Source organism: Asterias amurensis, chromosome 15, assembly GCF_032118995.1.
Source record: "Asterias amurensis chromosome 15, ASM3211899v1".
In the NCBI taxonomy this organism is placed as follows: domain Eukaryota; kingdom Metazoa; phylum Echinodermata; class Asteroidea; order Forcipulatida; family Asteriidae; genus Asterias; species Asterias amurensis.
This window is the reverse complement of record NC_092662.1, coordinates 15,494,571-15,516,600: the sequence shown is the minus strand read 5'-3', so window position 1 is coordinate 15,516,600 and position 22,030 is coordinate 15,494,571. Positions and strand designations below refer to the sequence as shown.

General features: G+C 38.8%; 2 protein-coding genes across 4 annotated transcripts; one reads left to right on the top strand and one right to left on the bottom strand.

Annotated features, from left to right (window-relative positions):
- Positions 1-158: 158 nt before the first annotated feature.
- On the top strand, positions 159-5,646 carry LOC139948497 (exosome complex component RRP4-like). Its single transcript, XM_071946658.1, has 8 exons — positions 159-271; positions 1,119-1,220; positions 1,656-1,701; positions 2,240-2,395; positions 2,570-2,638; positions 3,151-3,327; positions 3,892-4,020; positions 4,486-5,646. The coding sequence occupies exons 1-8, from the start codon at positions 159-161 to the stop codon at positions 4,561-4,563; spliced, it is 870 nt and encodes a 289-aa protein (XP_071802759.1). The 3' UTR covers positions 4,564-5,646.
- Positions 5,647-21,483, bottom strand: LOC139948496 (outer dense fiber protein 2-like). Of its 3 annotated transcripts, XM_071946657.1 has the most exons (19): positions 21,424-21,483; positions 20,436-20,585; positions 19,962-20,096; positions 19,264-19,425; positions 18,624-18,811; positions 17,656-17,785; positions 16,785-16,916; positions 16,348-16,473; positions 15,407-15,660; positions 14,554-14,733; positions 14,172-14,307; positions 12,765-12,875; positions 11,275-11,379; positions 10,752-10,910; positions 10,172-10,272; positions 9,416-9,497; positions 8,604-8,810; positions 7,756-7,966; positions 5,647-7,018 (listed from the first exon to the last, which is right to left on the bottom strand). In XM_071946657.1, the coding sequence occupies exons 2-18, from the start codon at positions 20,562-20,564 to the stop codon at positions 7,787-7,789; spliced, it is 2,517 nt and encodes an 838-aa protein (XP_071802758.1). In that variant the 5' UTR covers positions 20,565-20,585; positions 21,424-21,483; the 3' UTR covers positions 5,647-7,018; positions 7,756-7,786. The 3 variants fall into 3 exon arrangements, with proteins under 3 accessions (XP_071802758.1, XP_071802756.1, XP_071802757.1); XM_071946655.1 differs by having other exon boundaries at positions 5,647-7,966; XM_071946656.1 differs by having other exon boundaries at positions 5,647-7,966; positions 20,436-20,581.
- Positions 21,484-22,030: the final 547 nt, after the last annotated feature.

Below are 22,030 nucleotides of genomic sequence, written 5' to 3'. Positions count from 1 at the left end.
TTACATTATTCCAAGTAAAGTAAACCTTAAATTAAGTTTGATGCTTTTTTATTATGGTTGCATTGCGATTTCATCATCGAAGACAATATTTTATGCTCGACAAAATTAGAATTATTGTTAAAGTGAAGCGTTTGCGAGGAAAGAGGGCGCACTTCAACATGGCGGCCCCCATCAGAGCAGCAAGGAAGCGAAAGTCTCCAAAAACTTTTACAGAACCTAAGCGTTTGGTGACACCAGGAGATGTAATAACATCGGATACTGACTTTATGAGGTAAATACAATGTTTAACTATCTATGTGAATTGAAACAAGAAGGCCTACTTTGTATTTTACTGCGGTGTAAGTGTACCCACTTTATTTTAAACTTTGTTGTGTTGCTCCGTTCCTTCTTCTTGATCTTGCCCGTCGTGGGTGTCGCTGTGTGATTCGTCGCTGTCGGCGGCGCGAATGGCCAAGAGGCCAGCCGCCGCCGGCCGGCCGGCCACCACCAACCACAAGTCAGGAGTCAAGAAAATGGAATTAGGTTGTTGTTGCTGTCCTCGACACTTTTTGTCTTGATTTTTGCATTGTACATATTAGATGGCTTTTGGTTGCCTTTTCCCCCTTTTTATGGTATAAATTTCACCTATTTTATTTATCAATGATAATGTGTCCATTTAAAAAAAATTAATTTATTGTTTGTTTACACTTAGTATAACATCATTTTTATGCATTATTTTTCATTTTAGTTTTAATTTTTTTTTAAAGTGAATTTAAGTGCAATAAATCAGAAATCAAATGAAGTATAAATGAAACTGGTTAATTGAATTAACAAAGTTTAACTATTATACTATACAAAACAGTTGACCTTGATACTATATTTCACAGTTTAGAATTGTTTTTGTGTACCGAGTTGTAGATTACTTTTTATAGTAAACATTACATTGCCGTTATTCCCGTTAAAAAAAAATTAAACCTCTTGTTCTTTGTCACCAATTTTAAATTAAATAACCGTTACATTGCAGCGAGTGAATAAGATGAAACCGCTTGTTTGTTCTTAATAAACAGTTAGAATAATGGGGCACAAGTTATTGTAATAAATGTTACTTTTAATTGAGTGATAATTTGACAATTCAACAGAGGACATGGAACCTACCTTGATGACGATCAACTTCATGCTTCTGTTGCTGGCGTCGTGGAAACAGTCAATAAACTCATTTGTGTCAAGCCATTGAAAACAAGGTAAAAATATGTCTCTTTAAAATGTTTGTCACACAATTGTCAACTTTCCATTGTAAGGGATACAATTTAATTTTTGTTTTAATACAAGACTTGGGGGTTATGACTAGCCAGCCTTGTTGGGCTGTTGTGGCTACATTTTAACATCAGTCTTATCATAGTCGCGACTTTGTTAAAAGACGGCCACAACTGCCCAACAAGGTGAGCTTGGTTATGATTTACATTGAATTGCATTGAGTTTATCCTGAGATGTTTGGAATATCTTTCTAAGTTTCATTGTAAGGATTTGTGTTTTGTTATTACAATAGGATAACAGGGTAGATGTATAACAAGCAAGATATTTTCTAAAAATAGCTATTATTAAGTGTTCCTACAAAGTTTGTTTGTTTTATTCTGATTTGGAAAATCATGGTATTTGTTTCATTTGTTCTATTTCAGATACAATGGTGAAGTTGGTGACGTTGTGGTTGGTAGAATAACAGAGGTAAAATATAACTTCTTACAAATGATTTTTATTTATTAAGGTATCGTCTAACAATGTTTAATAAAAGGCATGCCTTTTTAGAAACAAAGTCAAGAATCAATTGTAAAAAATCACCTTATTGTTCCTTAAAATTGAGCAGAAAATCATGGGGTGATAGATAGGTAATTTTTGCGTGTTGGACCCACTCTCTGGAATGAGTTACCACGACAAACTTGTAATATTTATTGTATTGAAACTTTTAAAATTAGTTTGAAAACTCACTTGTACAATAGGGCTTTTTGTAATTGTTGTCTTTCTTTACTGTGTGAAGGTTCTATGTTGTGTGCCTATTCACCAACATTTGGTGCAGTTGAATACAGGCTTGCCACTTGTCAGCTGATCAGCTCTTTTTCAGCTCTTTTTCTTTTCAAAATGGTGCCACAGAAAACTGGACAAAAAGTTCGGCCATTTCCTCTTTTTTGTGCAATTAGTTTGCATAACTGACAATACTCTGTATTTTTATTACTAAAAAGGAAAATCTAACTTTGCTCAATTTCAGGTTGCCCAAAAAAGATGGAAAGTTGACACCAACTCTAGACTTAATTCCGCCCTGATGCTCTCTGCCGTCAATCTGCCAGGTGGGGAGTTGAGACGACGATCTGCGGAAGATGAATTGTTGATGAGAGAGTATCTCGCTGAGGGTGACCTCGTCAGTGTATCCTTTCAACTTTGACCCCAATGAATTGACCAATCATTATAACCTCAAGTTCTTTTAAGATAAACAAACTGTTTGAAATTAAATGAAATAGCTCAGTTTTGTCTTTCAAACAATCCATTATATTGGGATTTATTTGTCGTTCAGTTGTTTTGCCTTAACTATACTTACCAGGCGGAGGTGCAGTCTGTATTTAATGACGGTGCTTTGTCAATACACACAAGAAGTTTGAAATATGGGAAGGTAAGTGTTTTGTGACTAAGGTTTCTTTTTACAAACAGCGAAAAATCCTGAGAAAGACCCTCTAAGGCTACAGGACGTACATGTGAAGGAGTTACCAGCACAAGGGAAAATGTTTCTTCTCTTTTTCATTGGCTGCATATTGCGCCACAGCACCTTGTAAAGCTTAACATGGTGCTAAAGATTGGTCTCATTATTCGAATGTAGTCCCACATAGTTTGCAGGAACAAAATACTAAATGTTGAGCGTCACTGAGTGACAGATGTGAGCGCTGGATAAGAACCATGGTGTGATAAGATGCAACTGCAAGCCAGTAGCATTGGACATAAAGGCTTTTAGTCACAAATATTTAGTAAACTTTTTAAATTCCAGGCTGGCGCCATTGGCTTATTGTCCTTGCTGTTTTGTTTTATTTTTTTCCTGTATTTTGTGTTGTTCTTCTTGTTATGCCGAATAAGTAATAGTACAAAAATAAAAAAAATAAAAAACTAAAAATAATAATAATTTATCAACAGCTTGGACAGGGCCTCCTCGTAACCGTCTCCCCATCCTTGATCAAGAGACGGAAGACTCACTTTCATAATCTTACTTGTGGAGCAAGTGTCATCTTGGGTAACAATGGATACGTGTGGATCAGTCCAACAGCTATTGACGAAGGGGAGGAAGGTGGTGGATTTGTCCAGAATCTAGAGGTAAGTAAAACCCAAACAAAATCAAGTCCTCCAAAATCCTCTGCAGGAAGTTGTCCTATGGTAGTGTAGGCCGAGATAACAGTAACTTATCATTGGACCTGATCATATCCCAATCTTGCCTAGTTCCAAAGCCTTGTGGTAGGGTGTCGCCGAGTGGTCTAGTTCACCGGACCAAAGCTCTAGTGTTGCCAGCAGCAGTGGGTTTGGTACCCGGTCATGAAACTTGCGTCCCTGAGCAAGGCACATAACCATAATTGCTTTCTAAAAGTTAGGTAGGTTGTTTATTCTGCTCTACCAGCCAGGCTCCTAGTAAATGACATCCATGCCCATATCCTTACGAACTATGAATGGGGTAACCCTGTTTCAGCCCCACGGGAGCTGAAGGTTGGAGTTAAAATTCCACTACTTTAAAAACAGGCTAGATTTTAGGATGGAGAAAAAAATGCACTTGGCTAAGAATTTCAAAGACATGCAATACAAGGAATAAAACTGTTTATTGTCACGATATTACCCCTCTATGGTAAATGGAGTAGTCCAATTTATGCTCTTTTCTTTTTGTTTCAGCCTGTTCTATACTCTGATAGGGAAGTTATTGCCAGATTGCGGAACTGCATTGTTGGTATGGCAGAGCACCGAATGATGTTGTATGATACAAGTATTCTCTACACATATGAAGCTTCCTTGAAATACACGGTAAGAATATTCACTTTATTAATGTGGTTTTTTTTTCACTTTATAGGGGACTATTTTGGAACTCGGCAAACTCCCACAAAGGGATATAAACACCGAGCCGGAAACAGCCGATCTCTCTCATTGGTTTAAATCTCTGATTAGGAAGTGCTCAAATCAAGAAATTATGATTCAGAACTAGACTGCAGTACTTAATCTAGTCATTGTGAAATCAGGTAGCTTGGTAGGATTCGAACCCACATCCTTGTGATTGCACGTCCTGATCAGTAGACCACAATGAAAATTGTCTTAAAAATTGTCTTAAAAATTGTCTTCACACAGGAGACTTTTGAAACAATAGTTCTTATAACCGAGAACAATGAAAAAGGTGCGGTGATTGCGACACCCACCATCATCTCAAAAAGTCTTCCATTGTTTGCAAGTAGTGAGATGCCTCAAAGCTATTGTTCTTATGTTTTTTTTATGCAGCCGGAGGAGCTTTTGAGATCTGAAGTGATTGAGGAAATTGTTGAAGAAACCCGCAAGAGACTGGAGCAAGAAAAATAGTGAAGTCTAAAAGTGGAAGCAGACTGAAGATCATGTCTTAAAGATGCTGTCTGAGATGAGAGAATAATATACCTTGAGAGACAGACTAGCAGTGGACCTGGGCCCAGTTTAATTAAGCCAGGGGTCGATTTCACAAAGAGTTAGGACTAGAGTTAGGACTAGTTCTAAGTTAGGACTAGTCCTAGGAGATATAAAAAAAAGTGTGGCTAGTCCTAAAGTGAAACTCAAGATAAGACTAGTCTTAACTCTTTGTGAAATCAACCCCTGTAAGCACTAGTCCTAACTTAGGACTAGTTCTAGGAGATATACAAATTGCATGGATGGTCCTAAGTTAGGACGAGTAACTGGTCCTAACTCGAGATAAGACTAGTCCTAACTCTTTGTGGAACCCACCCCTGGGCCCAATTTCATGGCTCTGCGTACCGCCGAATTCTGCGCCTGCGATCACGATTCCGCCGAAATTTCGTCGCTAGCCTCGTAAGCATAGTATGCATAGTTACAAGGAGTACGCACGCGCAGAAGCCAAAATTCACCGCTTACCCGTGAAATACGCTTGCCGTAAGCACATAATTCCCTGCTTCCGTAAGCGCCGATTCTGTGCTTACGGTAAGCAGAGCCATGAAATTGGGCCCTGATGGCCAACAAAGATTTTATACCTGTATTCTGAATCCTGTAATCACTGAAGTAAGCCGAGTTGCTGAAGTTCGTGAGTAGGGTCATTGCCATGTTGGAATGGTAGACAGAGCAATAAAGCCGTGTCCGAATTGGCCACTTTGGCTACAGCTACGGCTAGATCAGCGCGTCTGTCAGTGTTGAAGAATAGCAGACGCGCGCGCCCTAGCCGTAGCTTTAGCCGAAGCCGCCAATTCGGACACGGCCTTACTCCTTCAAAATGGACAGTGGTTGTAGCTCATTCAGCTTTCTGCTGAAAATTAAAGTCATAATGGAGCCGAACACCAACACTTGTGATTGGTTTAGAGTGCGTCACATCCTTATCTTTTAGAAGAAAAGTTATTATGGGGAAGAAATTGCTGTATAGACAAACTTTTACATTTGAAATAAATGTTCACAACAATTTATGAATTACTGAGTCAATTCTTGTTTTTATTACGAATTTGGAAAACGGAAAAATATGTGATCCACATTGTTTGTTCTGACATTGTTCACATGGTCTGGCATACCTTTAGATAAACTGTTCTATTAACAAAATGATGTTTGCTTTTATTGCTTTTAAAACTGAACAGGAACATGAAAGCAGTATTTTAGTTGGTTATATACTGTAAAATTAAACCAAACTCCTCTCCATTTTCTTTTCAAGCTGGTGCAAAGACAAGATCGAGTTTTGGTTTTCAATTTGTCATGTTTTAAATATTGCCATCCCATCTTAAGTGGCATGTCGAAATTATTACACACTAAAAGCAAAAGAAGATTATTGTTTGTATATAATGAAAAAGAGGGATATAGAGACAATAAACACATTTTAAAACATAAAATAAATTCTTTAAGAAAAAAAAAGTTTCCCCTTTCAGATTGTTCAATTTCAAGCCTTTCTCAGTTCATGCAAAATAAGATGAGTTTAAAAAAAAAAAAACTGAGGCCTGTTATTTCATTCCATCTCAATTACAGATACAACAAATTTACAGCAATGGACCAAAAATACATGATATTGCGATTCAAAATAATTTAAATTGTTCAACATTTGATAGAATCCATGAAAAAGTAAGTTTTTTTTCTACCGACTACATTTCTTTGCTGACGACCTAAGCATAACTTTGAGGACTAAAATGATCTTTCTAAGGTTTTTTTTTTTTTTCAAAAAATAAAAAGCTTTCTACAGAAAAAGACTGAATCTACAAAATGATTCCTGAACATATAATACAGCATTGCTGCATCGACTGGCAAGTTTGATTATAATATACCTGAAATGATGCCTAGACAAACGACTTCTCACTGGAATATCAAAGTTGAACATGCAAGCTTGAAATCAAGGAGGTCATGGCCTCTGCTGCCCCCCGTCTTGGCCTTGGTGCCCCTTAGTTTTCCATACTTAGAGTTTCTGACGGAAGTGCCCTTTTGCAGAAAAAGGCCTCGCCCTCTCTAAGAAGAAACTTAAGGCCTACATATATCAAACTTCAAGATAATCTTCTTGAAAATCCGCTTATGTAAAGATTTGAAACCCTAGCAAATTTTATTCACTGATATTTGCATATGAAAATGGATTTCTTTCAAACAGACAAATGAAGTCTCAAGTTTACCTGACTATTGGGCATAATTTTAGTTGCCTTAAAGGGAGGGTATACCTTTCGTTATTATTAAATGACCATAAGAAAACTTACTTGCTAAGAAGCACTGCAGCTGTTGATAACAGAGAACATTTTGAGAAGCAAATCCCTTAAAGCCATTGGACACTTTCGGTAAACAGTATTGTCCGAGGCCCACACTTCGTGTATCACAACTAAAATATAAAATAACAAACCTATGAGAGTTTAGGCTCAATTGGTCATCGGAGTCGAGAGAAAATAACAGGAAAACCCACCCTTGTTTCCGCACGTTTTGCCGTGTCATAACATGTGTTTAAAATAAATTTGTAATTCTCGACATCGAGAATTGATAGTGTTTTAATGTTTTCTCAAAAAGTAAAGCATTTCATGGAATAATACTTCAAGAGAAGTCTTTCACCATTACCTTCTGTAAACCCTGTAAGTTATTTGTAAATCTGTGAACTTTTTTTGTTTTTTTCTGTTCCGAAAGTGTATAATGGCTTTAAAAGAAATGTGAGAGGGATTCTAAAACATCTCAATCTGAGAAATGTTCTGCATGAATCGGCTCTCAGATTGTGTATTCCAATTACGAATCATCCGAGCTCCCTGCATGCACATCCCCATAAGATTTTCGGCAACATCTCCAAATTGCTACCAGCTCTCAAAAATGAAAATTTCACAAGTTACTTTTATTGTATCATAAAATTAGGATTCAAACAACCAAACGTGTCCCAAACCAAAGGTATACCTTGCCTTTAAGTTAACAATATAAAGTAATGCAGGTGAGAATCACAGGTTCCCTTAATATGTTGAATAACATGCTATTTATTATGTTGTTGCTATCACAGTTTACTGCCATTACTACATCGTAACTGAGGCATTAATAAATACTGGCAAGCCCTGTCCCTCACCTAAATAATACTAAACCTACCCTATTTCTGATAATACTATGGTCCACTTTGTCATGTCCTTAATGGGGTGTGACCTCTTAAAGGTGATCCTGAGAGGGAGGTATCACCAAAGACGTTTGCATAGGAGCTCTTAAGGAACTGAACATAGTTCTGCATGCTGCGGTTGGTGCTGTGGGATTGCTCCAGGCGATCTTTCAGGTCGTAGAGCTGAGAGTTGAATTTACGCTCCGTCTGAAAGAGATGAATATTAAACCGGGAATTAGTCAAGGGTGATTGTTACTTCCGATTGTACGAAAAGGGATCTCTGAAGCAGGCCTGTATGCTTAGCTTTTGAAAGGGCAAGGGCACCAACGTGTTTTCTCTTTGGTAATTGGCACCCTATGAGGAAATTGTAAAATTTTACGAGAGCATTTCAAGGGCAGCAAGGCAATGACCAGGGCTGGGGGCATTGCCTTCGTTGCTTCCGTTCTGGAGGTCGTTGGTTCGAATCCCACTCTAGTCAATTCTTTGTTCAACCCCCAAAAATTATTATTTACTAACATACAATCAGTCAAAACAAGACAAAACTATAATTGTGATGCAAGAAAACAAAATAAAGGTAGTTGGGAAAAAAACAAAATAAAAACTGTAATTGTGATGCATGGAAATTAGCGCTAAAAATACAGTCAATTGCCACGAACAAACCTTGTGAGACTGTAGAAGTTGCTTTTCTTATTACAGTATGTATCATCAATCATCTTTTTTCTTCTTCTCCCACTGATTACTTTGTGTGACCATTATTGTCCAATCATAAAAACCAAAAGTCATGAAAACGCAATAATCCAATTTATCAGAACAAATGACACAAAAACAAGCAAAGCCTACTCACGTCTTCTTTGGCGCGTTTGATCTGTATCGTTTCCGTCTTGATGCGATTCAACTGTGATTCCAGATCTAAGATCCTGGCCTGGGTGTTGCGCTCCCGTTGAATCGCCTTCTCCCGTACCTCTTCCTCGAGGTGCCTGCTATCGCTGATGGCTTGCTCCAGCTGCCGAGTCAGACTGGCATTCTCTCTGGTCTTATCCTCGAGTCGCAACTGGGTGTCACAAAAAAGAGAAAGAGATTGTCAGTTTAGGAGGGGGGATCTTTTTTACAAGGGATGTCGTGGCTAAGTGGATGAGAGCACCAAACTCAAGCTCTGGCTTTTCTGTTCAGACGATTGTGGGTTCGAGTTCCCGGTTGTGACACTTGTGTCTCAGAGCAAGGCACTTATACTATAATTGCTTCTCGTCACCCAGGGGTAAATGGGTACCTGTTAGGGCAGGGACGGTTCTTGTGATTGATTTTTGTTGTGATTGATATTTGTTTCTGAAGGCCAAATACTCCCCAGGGAGCCGAGATGGAGGCCATGGCAAACCTAAATGAGAGGTGGCAATCTAGAGATGGGGCAGAGATGGTTCTTGTGATTGATTTTTGTTGTGATTGATATTTGTTACAAAGGCCAAATACTCCCCAGGGAGCCGAGATGGAAGCCGTGGCAAACCTTAATGAGAGGGGGCAATCTAGAGATGGGGCAGAGATGGTTCTTGTGATTGATTTTTGTAGTGATTGATATTTGTTACACAGGCCAAATACTCCCCAGGGAGCTGAGATGGAGGGCGTGGCAAACCTTAACGAGAGGGGGGCAATCTAGAAGCCTACCTGATTCTGATGAATCGTCTCCTCCCTCTTTGCTACGATGGAATGCAGCTCTTTGTTCTGGTCTTCTGTCTCTTGAAGCCTCCTAGAATGAAAACAAAAATTCAATCATTTACAGGCCTTGGACTTTGCTCTTAAAAGGGCACAGCAATTTTAACTCTTTTAAGGGAGCATTTCTTTGAGGATATTGTTAATTTGTATTTGAACTTGCAAAGGGCACCACAGCAACAGCTGAGGGCACCCTGGCAATTGCTGTGGGTGCCGTGGGTTATTTCGAGGTCTGCATTTAGACTGGTGCCATCAATGGGTGCGACTGACAAAAAAACAACAACACCACACTCGTTTGTCATGTCGAGTAGACAATAATTGGCTGCATCTTTATTGAAGGTCAGGTTGGTATAGTGGCATCTTTCCTTGCCTTCCACGCTTCGGACCCCGGTTCGAATCACACTGGGGAACTACATAGAATGGGTTTTCAGTCCCTACCTGAGGACTACGTGGGTTTTCCCCTGGAATAATTCTCTCAGGTATTCCTCCCACATCTAAAACTGAAATTTCTTCATCATCTTCTCTTCTCGTTTGGCTTTAACTAGAGCGTTTAGAATATTTATCCACATCTAAAAACTGAAACTTTCTTCCTTGGCTACTCTCCATTGGGTTCTTGGCTAGTACAGTTATTAAGTTTGCTTTTCTGAGAGTCTTTCGCTTGACAACCAGAAGAAACGAAATGAAATTGAAGTAGGACGTTGTTTATCTGACCTTTGAATGGATTCCATTCTGCCAGTGAAGGATCTGTTCTCGTCCTGAGCTACGTGCCACTTCTCTCTCATCAACTCAAGCTGCTCTGCCTGATGGTCAACCTAGCATTAAGAAAAATGTATAAAGAAATTTATTAATTCATAGCACAAAATCAACCATTACGGCAGCTCTATGAAATTGGGCCCTGCACAGGCAGCTTAAGCAGAAATGGGTCTTTAAGGACCCTTTTTGCTTGCTTGCTTTCCGCTATAAGCAACATTGCTTAACCAAGGCTATGAAATGAAAAATTTGCTAGGTGCGCCCATTGAGCACAAAATCGACCGTTAAGCAGTTTTATGAACACTTCTGTCCTCAAGCAGTACATTTTGAAACCATTATTGCTGGGTCCTTCCGGATCCTCTTCTTGTTTCACCTTCTTTGGCGCTTCCGCAAATAGTTCAGCTATTTTGTGTGTCCCCCCCCCCCAATGAAATCCATGTAATCAAAGTGAGGCTGGTAGGGAAAAATAGCCTGGTGTCCATCTTGGGGTTTTTAGAATCAGTATGTAAGATGACTATATGACACAGGGAACATGACCTACCTTGGTGGACATGTCTGAGATGACCTTGGTCTGTTCAGAGAATCGTCTCTCCTGAGTCAGGAGGTTCTCTGTGGCTTCTAGGAGTCTCTGCTCTGAGTTCCGTAGTTGCTCGGGGAGTGGTTCCAGCTCTTGTAGTCTCTTCTCAAGATGGTTCCTCAGCTAAAAAGTAAAAAAAGTCCCATTGTTTAGAAAGGGAAGTTATAATAAAAACAACAGTTTGGAAGGCTAATCATCCTTACTCGCAGCTGAGAAGCAGAAATTTGAAGGCCACGGCTACAATGTGTTCGAAGCCGCAGGCATGCAGAGGGGCACTTTGCAGCCAGCCACATTGACTCAAACATGACAAAGGAGATCTGAGATTGAGTGTGGTTGTCAAAATATCTGTAACAATGCATAATATATAAAGTGTGTTCTCGGAATGAGCCTAGATTATAGATTTGTAGCAATTTGACTTCACTGAAAAAACAGGACAGTAAACCAAAACACAATTGAGCGAAATCAAATTAGTTAAGACCCGACTTACAATGTCCATTTCCTTCATAGTTTCTTGCTCTCTACGTGATCTGTCTTGTTGGTGTTGCTCCAGCTGGAACGATGCATCAAGAGCTTCACGACGAGACTTACTCATCTGTAATCAGAAATCAAAGAAACATCAGAAATATGACAAGAAATGACTCATCAACTCACACATATATAATAATAATAATATCAAAGTCTTATATAGCGCACGTATCTACCAAACAAGGTACTCAAGGCGCTGAGTATATACAAACTTTCAGAAAGATAGGTCATTGCAGTGATGAATTCTGAGACCCAATTATTTAGCACCTTATAAGGGTTTACAAGGTGCTACGGCGCATTAAGCAGCCACAACCAGGAACACCGGGGCGAACCCCTTCTCTTTTCGATAAGTGCACTGGGTTCTTTACATGCGTTACACAACACATGGGACCAACGGCTTTACGTCCCATCCGAAGGACGAAGCAATGGTTAAGTGTCTTGCTCAAGGACACAGTGTCACGGCTGGGGATTCGAACCCACACTCTGCTGATCAGAAACACCAGAGTTTGAATTCGGTGCTCTTAACCGCTCGGCCACGACACTTCTATATATCATTTATCACATGATAAACATCATTTCAGGTAATACATCTCATGTTAAAGGCACTGGACACTATTGGTAATTACTCAAAATAACTTTTAACATAAAAACTTATCTGGTAATGAGCAATGGAGAGCTGTTGATAGTATAAAACATTGTGAGAAACGGCTCCCTCTGAAGTAACATAGTTTATGAGAAAGAGGTAATTTCTCACTCAAATATTAAAAGACTTCATACCTGATGCCTTTTACTATGCATCTGAAAGCACACAGATTTGTACAAAAAGGTTGTTTTTCTTTCATTTCTCTCTTGCAACTTTGATGACCAATTGAGCTCAAATTTTCACAGGTTTGTTATTTTATGCATATGTTGGGATACACCAAGTGAGAATACTGGTTTTTGACAATCACCAAAGATATCCAGTGCCTTTAATCAATTCTTCTAGTTTGAAAAGTAAACATTTCTCTTGCCAGCCGAAAGAGAAGTAAGCGTTGTAGTGTTTACAATTGCCGCATTAAACCGTTTCTATAAAAACCAGTTTTATATTCAACCTACAAATCAAAGGGAAATATTGCTAGCATTGAAAGTAAAGTAAGCGTCACAGCACCAGAATTTGCAGCACAGCAAAGAAATTATTGTAGTCGTAAAGTAAAAAATATCACCCGTGCCACCAAAAGCAAATTGCAAAATCAGAAAGCGTGAGCTTAAAACTTGACAGAGTTTGATGAAACGTACCCTTAAACTGGACCTAGGAAAGGAGCTCTATATAAATGGGAAGGAATGGGACATCAATTACTTTCTCAATAAAGCAAAAACACAATATACAACTAAGAATAGATATCTGCTGATTTTTATTAACGCAGATGTTGAGTCTGCACCATTTTAAAGATGCAATAAATCGGCAAAACTCACCTGGGATTTGTACTCGCCAACCAGTGACTCATACTCATGGATACTTGTCCTTAGTTGCTCCACCTCGCTCGTTGCAAAGGTCAATTTGTCTTGAACGGTGTTGAGTGTTGCCTGATGGAAAAGTGAATTAAAGAATTTATGAAAAAAAAACAAAAAACTATCGTGGCCTAGTGGATAAGAGCACTGGACTCAAGCTCTTGTGTTTCTGATCAGCAGAGTGTGGGTTTGAGTCCCAGTCCTGATACATCTGTCCTTAAAGGAACACGTTGCCTTGGATCCGTCGAGTTGGTCTTTGAAAAGCGTTTGTTATATATAATATGCATATGGGTAGAAAGATGCTGTAAAAGTAGAATACAATGATCCACACAAACATGCCTCGAAATTGCACGGTTTTTCTTTTCCCTCGTCGACTAACACGGTCGGCCATTTATGGGAGTCAACATAATCGGCCGACCGTGTTTGTTCGCACAGTAAAAGGAAAACCACTCAATTTCGATGCAAACTTGTGTGGATCATTGTATTCTACTTTTAAATTTTTTTTTTCACCCATATGCATTTCATAACAAACGGTTACAAATGCTTTTATAGACCAACTCGACTGATCCAACAAGGCAACATGTTCCTTTAAGCAAGACACTTAACCATTTATACTGAATCCTTTAGATGAGAGTGAGGCAGTAGTAGGTCCTGTTTGTTGTGTAAAGAGAAAGGGGTTTGCCCCTGTGTTCATGGTTTGAATGGCTGCATATTGTGCACCGCACCTTGTAAACCACCTTTTGACGCTTTGTACAGGAGTAGCTCCACATATCTTGCAAGAAAAACATGCAATGTTGGAGCACCATTGAGTGATGGATTTGAACACTATATAAGAAGCCACTATCATTAATATAACTTACAAAAGTGAAAAGCATCTAACCCAAGAACTTGGGACAGGGGTAGTATATTTACTCGACCAAAATTTAAGAATGTCTTCAAAGCAAATAGAGAGGATTTCTTCATATAAAAACAACACACCTTTATTAATTTTGGTTTTACCCATATATATGTACACCGATGTGTGTTAGCACTGTACACTCAGTACTTTCCCGAGTTCTGTGAACAAAATCACAGGCATATTGAATGGAAGACTTTTGGGACACTTGGTGGCAGCAGACTTACCAGGTAAAATCCACTGTTCTCAATCATGTGCGCACGCTCAGAACTACGTAAACAATGGAAATTTACCTGGTAAGTCTGCTGCCACCTAGCGTCCCAAAGTCTCCTATTGCTTTTGATTGCCTGTGATTTTTTTCACAGAACTCGGGAAAGTACCGAGTATACAGTGCTAACACACACTTTGGTGTACATGGGTATAACCAAATTAATATTTTTTATCCCCGATGCAAATTTAACATCTGTTAAACACACCTTAAGTCTATCATTTTCCAGTTTAACGGCAGTTCTCTCAGTGGACTTGCTGTGTAATTGATGCTGCATCTCATCTGCCTTGACTCTAGAGTTCATCTCAACTTCTCTCAGCTTTTCTTCCAACTCCTCAATTCCCCTGAAATTTAAACAGAGCAAAAAAAGAGCCGACTTGAAAATCTTTAAAACATTTGTTTTACCCATTCTTAAAAAAAACTACAGCACCTCAGCAAGTAATATGTTTGGGGAAACTTTCTACTACCCTTATCTTTAAGCCGTGTAAATTTAATGTAAATCTGTGAACTCTTGTGTTTTATGCCGCAAGAAAAGTACCCAAACCCTATAAAAGTCTTAACGCTTTAGGATCCAGTATTTATTTCCTCACCGTGTAAGATTAGCGTTCTGAGATTCAAGTTGGACCTTCTCTCTCATGGACTTCTCTGCTTTAGCTTTCCACTGATCCATAACCATGGCAGAATCTGCAAGCTGCGTCTCTTTCTCCAACAGCTGCATGTTCATTTTCTCCACGGCGTCTTCGCTGCGTGTGGCTCGATCTTTCTGCACCCTGTCGTGTTTTTTCAGGGCGACAAAGAATTGTCGAAAAGGCAAACAAATTAATCAAACTTGCTCGATATGGACCTTCAAAGACATACCAACTCATATCCGTGAATCAAAAGCTTGTGCCTAAGCTAGCATAATTCATTAGTAATTTTGTTACCATCTTCTGGGAAATAAACAACCTCTGTGGTGGCTGAGCAGTAAGAGTACTTGACTCAAGCCCAGTTTGTTTATCAGCAGCGCCTGTTGTTGATGGGATGTAAAGCCCTAGTTTATGTGTAATATAAAGCACATAAATGAACACAGTTTCACTTTTCGCTAAAATAAGAATTTCGCCCCAATGTTTCTGGCAGTAGCTGCTGAGTGTGCCGCAGTACCTTGTAAACTCTTGTAAGCTGCGATATAAATTGTTCTCATAATTAAAACAAATTTAAAAACCTGTCTCAAAATGTTTGTTTGTTCGTTCGTTCAGGCACTTTGAGTACCTCATTGGTAGATACACTCAAGACTATACATAATTCTTATTAAACGAATCTTATGGTGACACTGAGCACTCTGAATAAAAATATCCACACACCCTGATCAGGGTGTATGGATATTTTGATTGACAATTTGCTCAAATAGCCCCAGCAAGACGGGTGAAACAACAATAATCAATAACCAATGATATGACCCTGTACCTTGTGGCTCTCTTCAGTGCCTCTTTATCCGATGCCGCCTTCTCCTTCGCTGCACCCAACAATCCCTGCGCGTGATCAACCTCAATCTGCTGCTGCTCTAGCTGGTTCTCCATCTTGCGCAGCTGCACGGCCATTCGGTTGCAGTCACCCTCCCGTTTACGCAGCTGGTTTTGCAGATGCCCTCGTGTGGCGGAAACAGAGGTCTGGAGGTCGGTCATGGATTGCAGTTGCTCCCTCTCTGACACTAGTGAATCCTTTCAGAAGAATTTTATAGTACAACATTGATGGAGTTGCCAATCGATATAGGGGCTAATGGACTTGAACTGAAATTGTTAATGGCTCGACGTTTCAACCCGAGCATAGTCTTTCTCGGCTGTCTGAGGGTCAAAACATCCGGCCATGAACTTTTTGTTTCCTTTCTACCATAGGTTGTTTTGGTTGCTGTGCTCCTTCGCGAGCAAAGCTCAAGGCCAGACATGGTGTTACCAAAAATTTGTTATGTTGATATTATTGAAGAGCATGTTGATATTATTGAAGAGCATGTTGATATTATTGAAGAGCATGTTGATATTATTGAAGAGCATGTTGATATTATTGAAGAGCATGTTGATATTATTGAAGAGCATGTTGATATTATTGAAGAGCATGTTGATATTATTGAAGAGCATGTTGATATTATTGAAGAGCATGTTGATATTATTGAAGAGCATGTTGATATTATTGAAGAGCATGTTGATATTATTGAAGAGCATGTTGATATTATTGAAGAGCATGTTGATATTATTGAAGAGCATGTTGATATTATTGAAGAGCATGTTGATATTATTGAAGAGCATGTTGATATTATTGAAGAGCATGTTGATATTATTGAAGAGCATGTTGATATTATTGAAGAGCATGTTGATATTATTTTAGAGACAAATAATGATGATGTACAGTACCTTTAACATTTGAATTTCTTGTTCTTTCTCCAGGGTGAGCATACGGAAGCGTTGATTGTCCGCGTCCGATTGGGTGAGCTTACGTAGAAGTACGTCACGCTGTTCTTGCGTCTGTTCACGTTTTGCCTTTAACAGAGGTAAACCATTTGTAATATCTTTCTTACAAAACAAATCACTTTTACATCGTACTGAACACTACCTGATGAAACTGTAAACCTCTCCCAGAACTCAACTACATACATTGGCAGCATATTGCGCCACAACACTCTTGTAAACCATTCCATGGTGCTATTAAGGAATAGGTCTCGTACCTCAATAAGTAGCTTCACATACCTTGCAGGAAATAATACTGAGCGCTTGATACGCCCCTAGGGATAATAAGTATTATTATTACTACATTGTAGGGTGCACAATTTTCATTGATACGCTTAAGTTACCTCTGATTTGTGCTGGTCCCGTAACATTTGTCTTAGTGTTGAGTTAGTCCGCTCAAAATCCTCCAGTTTCTGTAAAAGCAACTCTCGCTGCTTCCCAAGGATCTTGCTGTCATGGGATGACATCCGCTTCTCCTGAAACAAAATCAGATTATTTGAGGTTTAAGTTGTCTGTGAGAAAAATTGAAAATGGAATCATTGAATCAAGATTCTTCCTCCATTCGCGTTTCCAGTTATGCTTTAAATTGGTGGTTATATATAAAATACATTGAGTTGTGTTAATTCTAATACCATCACGATGTATACAACGTCATAAAAAATAGAGAACGTATATCATCTCAAGGTCGGAAGGCCACTTCAAGGTTAGGGCTACATAGCCCAAATCAACTGCCACCAAGGGCACGATGCAACCTTTCCCTGGGGCTGTAACAGGGTTACCCCCCTTCACAGTCCGTAGGTATGGGTATCATCCACTAGAAGCCTGGCTGGTAGAGCAGAACGCACTACCTTCCCAACTAATTACAAAACAATTATGGTTTTAAGTGCCTTGCTCAAGGGAACAAGTGTCATGACCGATGATCGTACCCACTCTCTGCTGCTGACAACACCAGAGTGAACTAATCAAGTTTTTATCTTTTTTTGTGCATTCATGTCTGGAGCATTTCTTCTCTTCTTTTAAGTCTGTGTTTTTTGTTTTTTTGTCATTGTTAACAATAATGAATGTAAACACGCCAATTTAAGTCTTTTTAACTTCTGTCGTGTATTTTGTGATATTTTTAATAAACCTTAATAAATTGAATTGAAAAAAACTAGACCGTTTGGCCACAACACGCCACATTCAAATATTGAAAACTTAAATTGACATTGAGACTACCTCTCTCAGTTTGTATACAGCATCCCTGAGTTGAGTGACCTGTTTGGAAGCTGCCTCTGCGTCTAACTCCACCTCAACAAGCTTCTTGAGCAGGCGTTCTCGCTCTGTGCTAACCACTACTCTCTCAGACCTAAGAAGAAGACAGCAAAGGTAAGTTCATAAAACGCTTTACTCAATATTGCTTGAGTATCATTATTTCATATCGTGTACGATTTATTGAAAAAAGAACCGGTTTATAATTTGTGTGTTCACCATAAGATTTGGTTGGTTATTTTTGTGTAGACAGACAATAGTGCGCTTTGAAACAACCATATTAAGGGCCTAATAAATGTTGTGTAATATTATCTTTATTTTAATATTTAGGATTCAGGGCATGTATTTGTTTGTTTGTTGTCACCACTATCTGCCTGTGGGGTGAGTGCAAAATTTCTGCACTGGCTTCAAGAGCAGAGAATGCATATATAACGCAGTTATAAAAATAACACCCTAGAGTTAAGTAGGATTTGAAACTTTGCATGGTGGAAATAAGATATAGAAGAGTTTGCGGTAACACCATGTAATGACTATTCTCTAAATGAGTTGGGGTGGTTCTGAAAAGAACCGTTGGTTTAACTCGACGTTTCGATCAGTATGCTCTGATCGTCTTCTGGAGAATGCTGGACTCTAACCCTAGAGTTAGAATTTAGAGTTGGGGCCGGTACACTTACAACAGGACAAGTCCGACAGTCCTATGATAATGAAACAAAATTAGGTCGACAAGCTAAAATCTCGATGGAACTGCGCCCCGTTAACCACGCTTTCAACAGAACGACTTTGCTGTATAAAAAGTAAGCAATGGATAGGTTAACATGTCTTGTGCTTACGTTTAGCACTTTTATGAAATATAAATCGCACAGTAAGCACAAAATAGGCTGTTAAGCAGCTCTATGAAACTGGGCCCAGTACTTGAATTATTCTTTATGGCTTACCTTGAGAAGTCCGTATCATACTTGAGTTTATCCACGGATCGTCTAAGATGTTCATTCTCTCGTTCTGTCATCTTCAACTCCTCCCGGTAGTCCAGTATCTCTTCTTCCTGGTTCTCAAGAAGTCGTCTGGAAACACTAAGGTCTTCTTTAGCTTTTTCCGCTTCACGCTTTTTGCGCTGGAGCTCCCTCTAGTGGATGAAGCCAAAACAAGGAGCGTCAATGTGCAAAGTATTTTGTATTAAACTAAATTTTCTTCAAATTCAATTGTGCCCCTTGATAATGAACCATTAAAATTGAGTTTGAAGTTTTCAAACTATTTTTAGGTGACCTTCTTGACATATTGCACCAAAGCACTTTTTAACCCGTTACATGGTGCTATTTAAAAAGGAGTAGGTCTCATAATTCAAACGTAGTCCCACATACCTTGCAGGAAAATACTGAGTTAAATTCCATTTAGCATCACTAAGTGGCGCATATGCGTGTTATAAGAAGCCGCTATTATTAATATTACGTATTATTAAATCCATGTCTCTCATAGAAATAAAGTCCAGTGTTAACCCAACAACAAATTTGACATCAGAGAATTGTTTAATCCGAATACCTGTCCTGGATTAATTTGGACAAAACTGCTATTACGTACCTCAGTCTTCAAAGATCCCACCTCAGTCATGAGACTGTCTATCTTCTTCTCATAATTACTGAATTTATTGTCGTTATAATCCTCATCGAGATCTTCCATTCTCATAGTGGCGTGTACTGTGTCTCGCTCTGGGGGGTTAATGTCCAGCATGTGATTTGCTCCCTGTGGGTGCACGAAAATTGTGTAATGGTATGAATGCAAAAAGTAGTAATTAATGGCCTTATCTGACATGTCTGATGGTCCACAGATTTACATTAAACTTAAACGGTTTAAAGATAATGATGGTAGAAAGCTTCCCCAAAAATATTACTTGTCATAATGCTGTAGTTTTTGAGAAATGAGTAACAAAAAATCATTAAAATTTTTGTCTCAGCGAAAAAACAAAACAAATTAGTTAAGCGTGTACAACGGATTCATGTGACTCTCCTGTAAAACATTATTGCGTGATTTTGTTTTTCCTTTAAAAAAACTTGACGACTTATTAAGCTGATACTTCTAAATTATACTACACCTTCACTCACAGTGAGTAGGGATCCATGTCATGGCCAAAAACTTTATCTACAAAAGGTATCAAAACCCTTTAAAGTTGTTTTACAACTATGGAAACTGGTTTTGTGCAATAGGAAAATTTTCCTTTAAAACAAGCGAGTTAATTAACAAAAAAAAAATACACTGATTGATGTACAGAAGGAACTCACCTGCCATGAGAATTTTTTCCCTTTGGTCGACTTTCCAGGGGCTGGGACCCACGGTTCCCTTGCAGAAGAGGTGGGTCGGAGGTTACCGAGTCCAAAACTGCGATTGGTACGAGCCTTAGTGTCTTTTAACTTTTCCTTCAAGTAAATAATTCAATTGAATTCATTCACATTTATTTACAGTAAAACATTTCCATAAATTACAGAACTACACAGTTTGATTGCATTTTAAAACACAGAAAAAGAACTAAGCGAGCAGGAAAGCGTGTGGAGGCAAGGCCCAAAATAAGCCAGGTAACTTGTAGCAGCTTGCCTTGTTGAATATTGATCCTCTTGTTTGGTGATATTTTAAATTTGTACGGCGCCTTGGGGTCCTGGCCGCTTTATAAGCATAATTTATTATTATTATCATTAAGAAACATAAATCAAAAATATTGTTTTTTGAAAAGAAATTAACAATTATCAGATCATCAGTACCTCAACAGCCCTAGCGGTTGCGGATTTCTTTAGCGCTCCTTTCTTAATGTGAACATGGACCGGTGTAACCTCATCAACGTGAACATGAAGAGGGGGTGAGGGAGGGCCACGCCCCTTGTCTATTGTCATCCTCACAAGGTGTCAAACTGCCTGACAAGAAATGAAAACAAATTGAATGAAAACAATATTTGCAGGTCGGATACTTCACATACATGTAGACAACGAAGGTGATTGCCTCCGTGCCCCCTGGTCATCGCCTTGGTGCCCTTGAAAAGTCCAGTAGAAATTTGCAATTTCCTCATATACTATAAAGTAGGGTTCCCTTTCAATACCAATCCAAGGAGAAAATGCCTTGGTACCCTTGCCCTTTGAAAAAAAAAAAAAAACAAGCATACAGGCCTGTATTTGACTTGGAGGAATGGAGTCAGACTCAAATGTTTATTTATTTTTAAATTAAGTTATTAGAAATATAAAAAAAAAAAATTAAAGACAATAATTTGATTATAATTGTTATGTATCAAACCATGTATCCATCATCTCAACTTTTACATTACACACCTTCAAAAAAGCTGAATTAAAATAAAATAATTAATTTCATGTTTGAATTTTGAATTTGAATTTGATTCAAATCAGCTTTCAAGTTTTTAATTTTTAAACATTTGTTCATTATTTTGGTTCACTTCATGATGTACATCTTAGTAAGACTAAGAGTCTATGAGAACACATCATATAAAAAAATATACGAAATATATTTTTGTCTACCTCTTTTTTTCTTTCTCGACAATGTACTGTCGGAAATGGACGACTTACAGATCACGTACTGTACACTTAGTCGTAGTTGGGCAGACGACATTATTTCAACGCTTATAATTTCGAAATAAACAGGGCCAACTGAGCATAGATGAATCCAAATGAATAAAACGGAAATAAATACAACTTTGGGATTATTAATTATGCATGACAGGTTTTTATAAAACAAGAAACGCACCTGTTTTGATGATTTTTCTTCGTCTTCGAAGAAGCGGACGCCCCACTGATTGAAAAAAATTGCATTTGTTGTTGTTTACAAAAGAAACGTGACGCCACGCTCAAACGAGCTCTGCCATTGGTCAGATTTTTTTTTCCAGGGGCAAACAGAGTTCATACGCAATATTCAAAGTTCGTTGCACCAACCATGCGTGTATTTTACACCTTTGAGGGCATAGTGGGGCCTGGCTGGAGTGTGGAAAGTGGTTGGGGCGAGGGGGGGGGGGGGGGGGGGGGGGGGGGTAACACAGTTTCTGTTCGCAATTTTGGCCTCGCAATATCTACCAAAGTTTTAGGGACACATGAAAAATGTAAGACTAGCACTGTTACATCTCAAATAAAAATAGACTAGCGGGATGCCGCGCTTCGCGCGGCACCCCGCTAGGATATAAAAATCCTTTACACAAATATTTCGAAATGTGGGTGAGGGTGTTATACGCCTCTCTCAATATTTATGCATGGCGTCATAATTCTAACCCAAAATGAAGCTATTTCGCACGTCCACCACTACTTGCAGTGGCTGTACCCACCTCGTGTTGGGTTAGACGACGTACCTTATGCATCTAGAA